Source organism: Podarcis cretensis (genome assembly GCF_951804945.1).
Source record: "Podarcis cretensis genome assembly, chromosome: 15".
In the NCBI taxonomy this organism is placed as follows: Eukaryota; Metazoa; Chordata; class Lepidosauria; order Squamata; family Lacertidae; genus Podarcis; species Podarcis cretensis.
Window position 1 is genome coordinate 16,249,040 of NC_137185.1, and position 8,491 is coordinate 16,257,530.

The following is an 8,491-nucleotide window of genomic DNA, read 5'->3' on the forward strand; positions in this document are numbered from 1 at the left end:
ACAGCTTGAGCATCTGACCCTCAACCCATAACAGGATGCTCTGTAGGTTGCAAGGCTTGGCTAGTGCCATGCCTGAGCGTAGGAGCTGATGCTCAAGATCTGACCTCCCATTATACTGATTGGATTGCCCAGCCTCAGCCTCAAGCCTCCACACAGCCGACCTGAAAACAACGCTCCACTTATATCACCAGCTGCCTGTAAATACGTGAAGCTCTTTAAACACTGGAAAAGTTACATCTTCGAATGCTAAACGTGATATTTAAAGAATCTGCCAGACCACAGTCCTTTTTTTAAAAAAAAAAAAAGGTTTATTCAATTAATTTCTTGCTCATTACCAGTTAGCATCACTCCCTCATGGGGGCACGTGGCCCAGAGAAGGTAGCTGCCTATGTTGTTTGCAGCCTGGCTTCTTCACGCAAGCCACCTTACTTTTGGGTTAATTTAATCTTTGAAGCTGTCACAGGTGTTTGAATAAAGATCTTGGCATGCCTATTAAAACATTAAAGCGATGTGATGTTTCTGTGTTTTCTGGGCTAGAAGGAACTTAGTGGTTTTAGTCTAGGGAAGCCAGACCCCCTGTGGGAAAACTACTCTGATTGCTTGGGGTCTATGGGATCAAGGCACTGCGGTCAAGTTGTGAGATCTGGCTCTTGAGGGGCTTGGGTTCAGTTCCTGCCTCTCCCATAGACGTATATAACTTCATTTCTGCAAAACGGGGAAAGTTGTGGCCTACATCACAGAGGTGTTTATAGGAACAATCAAAACTGTAAAGTGCTTTACATACAGAAGGGCCCTAGAACTGGCTGCTGCTGATGAGAAACAAGCACCTGTTGCGTTTTTCAAGAACAAACTGCTTCAAAATCCAAGCAATTGCATTGCTTGCATGGGTGGCTGGGCAGGGAGGATTACTTCATCTGATCTGAGCCAAAAGGGGCTTTGTGCTGCAGGCTGAGGGATCCGGCAACTGAGCCTCCTCCACAATTCAGAGATGGGCTTCGCCACCGGTCTTTGAACTTTTGCTTCCAAGCCTACATTTCTCTGCAGCTAAAGAAGCCCCAATTTGTATACCTGGTCATATACATGCACAAGTGTGTTCATTTCTTCCTCTGCTTTGCTTGCAGCAGCAAAAATGTTGGGTGAGGGGTATGCAGAGTGAAAAAGTTGCCTGCAGCACCTCCTACCTCCCTTTTCCACGTGCTGAACTGCATACTGCTTGCTCCCAACTCCCTGAATTTGTAGCTTTGACATATTTTATTTCTAAGCAGGAGCTTCTTTCTGAGACGATCAAAGGAATCAAATGCAACACAAGACCTGTGCCACCTAGCTTTGGCCACACGGTGGCCTGTCTAGCAAAATCAGAGTGCAACACTGACTGCATGTTCTGTGTCTGGAATTTCACCCCATTTTGCAGCACACCCACCCCAAAAAAAACAGGCGTGGGAAAGAATTTTTCACGGAGATTAAAGATGTTTGAGAAGCCCCTCTTGTTTCAGCTCAGCCCTTGTCCAGCCATCTATCTAGATCAGTGGTTCTCAAAAGCCCCCAACCACTTGAAAACTGCTAAGGGTCTTGCTAGACCACTTATTGTTCTGCCTGTTGCAGCAAAATTCAAAATGCAATAGAACAAATAATAAAAATACAACTGAAAAGCCAAGTGAATATTCAGCACACTGCAAGAGCCATCTCTTGTCCTCAAACCACACATCCATAGACACACCACGGCCCACTGGTGGTCTGCGGACCACACTTTGGAAACCCCTGGTCTAGATAAGTCTCATATTTCAAGCAGAGGTCCTCTCTCTTGGAAAGTTATGCCCAAGCCTGGATTCACCATGTAGGCCCAGGAAACCACCTGACATAATTTACCACTACTTTGCAACCCATCGGCTAGAGAAGCCGATCTCAAAAAAACATTGTGCAATGAAGAAAGTTGTCTAGAGTGTCTTCTAATTGCCTCTGCCTTGCATCCTCATACTGAAGGATGCACACACAGCCCCCGTGAAGCCTTTGCCCTCTGGCGCCACTTTTAATATTTATTAAAGAAATCAAGCCCTGCTCCCCACCACCCTGAAGAGCTGCTGACAATCAGTGTAAACAGAAAAAGGGTCAGCTTGTTAATTTACTAACTTTGGAACACTAAGGCGAGTCTCCTCACTAATACAACACTCCAAAGTCTCAGGGGCAGATGGGATTTATAGTCCAGATGGATGGGGTACAAATATTATTATTATTATTATTAAGAGGTTGAAGAGCACAAGGCAGAGCCAAGTGATTCTGGCTCCCTTGGGTGGCAAGAAATCCAACAGAACTACCCCACCCCGCTGTCACCATCACATCTGGGACCACTTGAGGGAAGAGGGACGTCTGTTTTTGCTGCCACAGTGCAAAGCATGACAACCGAGAATGCAACACACATCCAGAGCATCTGTGCACATCCCTTGTAGGGCGGGGGGGGGGGACACCCCTGTTGGAAGCCCATCTCCAGGTTGACACTATAAAAAACTCTCCTCACTGGCTTAGCAAGGAGTCACATGCCCGCTTGCAGCGGGCACCACTTGAGTGCCCTTCCTGGTGCTGCCCAGGAAGGCCACTCTGCAGGTGTCACTAGCACTGCCCCCCTGCCTTCCTGGCAAAACTTTGCTCTTTCCTACCTACCCAGAGCAGAAGGACGGGTGTCCCTCGGATGGCCTTGCCCCACAGTGCTGGTTGCCAGGTGTTGCGCCCCTGACCCAGGAAGAGAGCTGGTTATCCCAGTGGCATTTCCTACAGCTGGCAAAGGCAGGCATGTGTGAGCAACAGGCAGCACGAGAGCTCCTCTCTGGGGTTAAAAACCCTTGGCAGCCTGGCTCCGCATCAGGTTTCGCCAACCGGGTGCCTTCCAGATGTTTTGGACTACAGTTCCCATCAGCCCCAGGCAGCGCAGCTGTATTATGACCCCAGAGGCAGTAGCAGCCACAACCCAAAAGAAACTGGAGGGCTCCAGGTTGTTGAAGGCTGCTCTGCATAGCTCCTCTTCCCAGGAGACTGCCTCACCCAACCCCATTTGCACTTTACTCCAGTATACACCCCCAAACTGATGGGAAAGCTGTTAGCTTGAGACCACCTTCCGCAGGCAAGAAGCTCAGGCACCTGGTTCATTCAGAGCCCAGCAGGGAGAGGGGTCAGCAACAGGCAGCCCCTGGGCCAAATTGGGTGCCTGAAGGATACCAACTAGCCCTCCTCCCATCACCAGCATGGAGATGCGATTGTGCTAACACATGGGTAGGTAAACTAAGGCTTGGGGGCCAGATCCAGCCCAATCACCTTCTAAATCCGGCCCAATCGCCTTCTAAATCCGACCCGCAGACAGTCCAGAAATCAGCGTGTTTTTATATAAGTAAAACGCTTTTATTTAAAATGCATCTCTGGATTATTTGTGGGGCATATGAATTCGTTCATTCCCCTCCCCCCCAAAAAAATATAGTCCAGCCCCACACAAAGACTGAGGGACAGTGGACCGACCCCCTGCTGAAAAAGTTTGCTGACTCCTGTGCTAACAAGACTTGAGGGCTTGGCATGATCCAGTACCTGCATCCAAGTGGTTCAGCTGCCAGATCAGGCCCAGGTTCATCCAGGCCACTCAGAGGCTTACAAGCAGGACATGAGAACTTTCCTCTGCTGGTGCCTCCCAGCAACAGGCAATACCCTGGCAGACTGCCTCTGCATCTGGAGGTTCTGCTTATACACCCAGACCAGCAGCAGCCATTGCTAGCAAACCTCTTCTCTTCCATGAATTCGTCTATCCTCTTTTTCAAGCTAACTAAGCTGGTAACCATCACAGCAGGGGTGGTTTTTGTTTGCCTTCCAATAAATTTTACAGGGAACCCTGGCCTCTAGTACTATGGGAGAGGGAGGAAAAATCACTCCCTGCAGCCATTTCTCCTATTTGCACAAGATCTTAGTCATGCAGACCAGAGCTTTCCAAACTGTGCAGCACACGACATGTTAGTGTGTCGGCTGCAGTGTGTAGGTGTGAACGCTCCTCCTGGGGTTGGAACGGAGTTAGTTTACCCTCCGGTTTGCTAGTAAAACCAAGTTTCTGTGTTTCAAAATGATGCACATCTGAAAAGTGTGTCACCAACATGAAAAGTTTGGAAAGCTCTGATGTAGTAACACATGTTTCTGTACACACATGGCTGCCCAGCTCTCCTTTACCCCGCCAGCTGGTGGCTAAGCATCCCTGGGCAAAGGAGTCTGGAGCCAGAATCAGCCTGGAAAGGTCCCATTCCCCCCAGTTCCATCACTCAAGGGGGTCGGAACCCCAATTTCTAGAGCCTCCCCCTTGGGTGGAAGTTGGGGAACCCAAATTTATTATGGCAGATGGTTTTGCGGGCTTCCTCTGATGCAGGACGGCCCCCCCTTCTCCTTTCCTCAGGCCTGCTGGTGCCCTTAGCAGCGCCAGAGAAGGCTCTAGTGAGCTGGAGGCGCCAAGGCCAGTCACCTGGATGGGAGGGGAGCCAGGGTGGAAAGGATTATTCATCTGCAGGAAGGCCTGGCTCCAGGCGGGGCTGGAGGGCGCCAAAACCAGCACTGGGAGCTGAGCAGCTGACCCAGGCAGCCCGGCAGAGCAAGGGGGCTTTGCTCAAAGGCTGCCCTCCACCGCAGCCCCGCTGGCTGCTGCCAAATGATCCCTGCAACCCCCACCCCACCAGGCCCCCTGGCTCGCTCAGCAGCTGGCTTCTCCTTGGCTACTGGCCAGAGCCTCCCTGGGGAAGAAGGAGCTCCCTGCCCTCCTGCTGTGGTGAGAGGCAGGGATGGGGGCCTGGGGAGTGGAAGGGGGCTTTGGGTGGTGTTTCAGCAAGAAGGGGCCAAGCCCATCTGCAATGGCATGGCAGCCGGGTATGTGGGAAGTCACTGCTTTGCCACCGCAACCACAACCGGGCACTATATGGAGGTGGGGACTGGCGACCCACACTCTCCTAGCTTCCCTGGAGCTCTTGAGACATTTCACCAAGCCCAACGCCTCTGAAATGTCCTGGGCCAACGCAACACAGCTTCTCTGGATGCCGGCTTCTCGGTTGGCAGAGAGCACCGGAGGCAGTCGCTTCTCCCCAAGCCCCTGGCAGCTGCCCCTTCCTGGATCTCAGCGGCAGAGGAGGCTGAAGGTCACAGCATGGGCAGGCGCTGGGGACTCCCGAGGGGGAGACAGGGGGTGGGCTGCTGGGTGATGACTCGCACAGCCTTGGCACAGCCAGCTCAGCTTTGTCACTCTCCAGCCTGGCTAAAAATATTTTGACAGCCTCCCGTCCTTGGCCTTGGCTGCTCGAAACAACTTGTACAAGCTCCCCAACTGGGCAGGGGTGGTGCTGGGGTGGGGGACAGGGAGGCCTCCCCAAGGCAGACCAGCCGTCTCCCCGCGCTGGTGGCAAGGCCTAAAGCTCAGGCCGGCTGTGAGAGGATTTGCCCCGCTGCTCTCCTTCTTGCAGACATCCAGGCTCCCAGCTCCCAAACTCTCTTCATCCCCCACCTCCCCTCCATGCTGCGCTTGGAACAGCTGTTTCCAAAGCCTCCTGAATTCCTGCAAACAGCATCGACCTCAGTTGAAATAACACAGCCAGGTTTTATTGGGGATTCTTTCTTTCTTTCTCCCCCCCACTCCCGCTTTTTCCATTTCTTTCAGCTAATGGATTTCTTCTTTTTTTTAAAAAAAAAAAAATCTAAAATAAATTACAGAATTAAATAAACTTGGACAAATGCTCTCTCCCATCTCGCCTCCAAAACGAAACACTGAAATAGTTTTGGCAATGGAGGTGTCCAGCCCGCAAGGCTGGGAAGCATAGCTATATATATGATTGGGGTGGGGGGGTTGGAGGGAGGGAAGTGGGGGGGGCGCTTCCATGAGCTGCTCTCTTCAGCATAACAAAGTGCTCCCCTGCCCTGCCCAGATGCCCACAAACAGCCACTCCTTCTGCCTCCCACCATTTCCCCCCCACAAGAGATTCTCGGGAGCTCCTTGCTCCTTGACCTGCTACAAACTATGTGCACAGCTGTTTCCTGGAGGCCCCAACCTGCCTCAGACGTGCGTCGGGTTGTCCAGGTAAGGGTCCGTCTTGGTCATGTGCAGCACCACAGCAGGCACCTTGTAGTGGCAGTGGGTGCCCGTGCAAGTCACCCCGCTGCAGGGCTTCCCTCTAGTCCTGCCCCCCAGTTTCCGGTTGCAGAGGTTCTGCCAGGTCTGCAGGGTCTTGGAGCTCCACACCCAGACCCCACTGGTGATGCCCACCACCAGGGACATGAAGATCTTGAGCATGAAGATGGCCACAGTGGGCACGGAGGCCTCCAGGGTGCAGTCTAGGCTGCGGCGCCCGGGGAAAGGCAGGCACCCGTGCTCCAAGGCCCGGAGAGTCCAATACTCCACGTTGAGGCGCTCGTAGAAGTAGCAGACGATGACGCAGGTGGCCGGGACGGTGTAGAGGATGGAGAAGACACCAATCTTGACCATCAGCTTCTCCAGCTTCTCTGTGTTGGTGCCTCCCGTCTTCATGATCTTGCGGATGTGGAAGAGGGCGACGAAGCCCGTGAGGATGAAGGAGGTGCCCACCACCAGGTAGCAGGACAGCGGGATGAGGACAAAGCCCGTCAGGGCGGCCACGTCCAGGCTGGCCACGTAGCAGAGGCCCGTCAGCTCGTCACCGGCCACCTTGCGCATGGTGAGGATGACGATGGTCTTCATGGCGGGGACCCCCCAGGCGGCCAGGTGGAAGTAGCTGCTGTGCGCCTCGATGGCCTCGTGGCCCCATTTCTTCCCCGCTGCCAGGAACCAGGTCAAGGTGAGCACCACCCACCAGAGGGACGAGGCCATGCCGAAGTAATAGAGCAGGAGGAAGACCAGGGTGCAGCCCGTGCTCTCCAAGCCCTCCTGGATGACGTAGAGCTGCCCGTCCTCACGGTCGCATGCAATGGCCTCCGCGCCGGCCACCGAGCGGATAAGGAAGGCCACCGAGTAGACGTTGTAGCACATAGAAAGGAAGATGATGGGCCGCTCCGGGTACTGGAAGCGCTGGGGCTCCAGCAGGAAAGTCAGCACTGTGAAGGCGGTGGAGGCGAAGCAGAGCGTGGCCCACACGGCCATCCAGATGAAGGCGAAGTCCTTGTCGCGACGCGCCCAGTACACGTCCACTCCCGGGGAGCAGCGCGGGGCGCACGACGCGCTCTTGGCCACGAACTGGAACTTGTCGCCGTTGGCGCACGGGCCTCCCGGAGCCGAGGCGGGCGGGCTGCCTGCCGGAGGGGGCCTGCCCTCGACGGCGGGCCGGGCCGGGCGAGGGGCCACCGGGAGCATGCCGGCTCCGCGCTGGGGCTCGGCGGTGGCGTTCTCGGGCGCCTCCATGCACAGGGCGTGCGGGTCGTGCTTGGTGGGCAGGCGGGCGCAGTCGAGCGCCTCGGGCCAGCCGAAGTGGAAGTGCGCCATGATGGGCGCGCAGCGCTGGCGCGCCTGCTCGCACATGGGCCGGCAGGCCGGGATGCTGCTGGACACCTGGTCGGTGCACATGGGCGCGTAGAGCGAGCACAGGAAGAAGAGCAGGTGGCCGTGGCAGCCGTAAGCCACCAGCGGCGCGAACTCGTGCAGCTTGAGCGCCGCCTCGCCCTGGTGCTCGTGCCCCAGCAGGTTCGGCATGCGCGTCAGGTTGTAGCCGATCCCCTGGCACATCGGGATCTCGATGGCCTGGCAGCGCCCCGAGCCGCGACCGCCGCCCAGCCGCTCCGACGCGTCGTACGCCCCGACGCCCGCGCCGCCCAGCAGCTCCAGCGCCCGGGCGCCCGGCGACGCCGCCACCAACATAGCCAGCAGGACCCGCAGCGGCAGCGGCAGCAGCAGCCCGGCCATGCCTCGCAGCGGCGACGACCACGACCACGGAGCCGGCCGCCGCTCCCGATCACCGCCACCGCATGGCGCGTCACCAGCTCCCCGTGCGCCCACGCGGCCGGCGCTCCGCTCGTGGGCGCCTCCGCCGCGCCAGCAGCGCCGCTACACCCTCGGGAGGCGGGCCCGGCGCCGGCGGGACACACCCCGCGCGGGGCGGAGCGCGGGAGGAGGAGGAGCGGGAGGCGGCAGCTGCTCGGGCAGCGCGCCTCCCGGGAAGCCCCGCCGGGCCGGCGCTCTGCACGGGCTCAGAGGCGCTGTCGACTTCCTCAAGCCGGCTTGCACTCTGCTCTGCCCCTGCCAGCCCGTTGTTTCTTCCTTTCTGCTGCTGCCAAGGGTGGGGAGAGGCATTGGAGCGGGAGCCTGACACGTGAAGCGGCATCGTGTGAGTGGCAGAGCGAAGAAACAGCCAGGTCGACGCAGAGTGGAAGCTCCGCCCGCACTATCGACCTTCCCTCTCATCTCCCTGTCTCGAAAAGCACCAGATTCAGTTTGTGTATGAGTGTGTGGGATGTTTGTGTGTCTGTCTCTAAGGGCGCCCCCCAAGGTGATTCCTCGAGGGTCCCAGTTAATTTTTGGAAGTGGCTG

The 8,491-nt window shown here is 56.3% G+C and overlaps 1 protein-coding gene across 1 annotated transcript; it reads right to left on the reverse strand.

Annotated features, from left to right (window-relative positions):
• Positions 1 to 297: 297 nt before the first annotated feature.
• Positions 298 to 7,979, reverse strand: FZD9 (frizzled class receptor 9). The gene is made up of 2 exons (XM_079954455.1): positions 2,344 to 7,979; positions 298 to 2,122 (listed from the first exon to the last, which is right to left on the reverse strand). The coding sequence occupies exon 1, from the start codon at positions 7,865 to 7,867 to the stop codon at positions 6,053 to 6,055; it is 1,815 nt and encodes a 604-aa protein (XP_079810581.1). The 5' UTR covers positions 7,868 to 7,979; the 3' UTR covers positions 298 to 2,122; positions 2,344 to 6,052.
• Positions 7,980 to 8,491: the final 512 nt, after the last annotated feature.

Excerpts from the sequence above, each read along its gene's own strand:
- FZD9 (XM_079954455.1), bottom strand. The coding sequence starts at position 7,867 with ATGGCCGGGCTGCTGCTGCCGCTGCCGCTGCGGGTCCTGCTGGCTATG.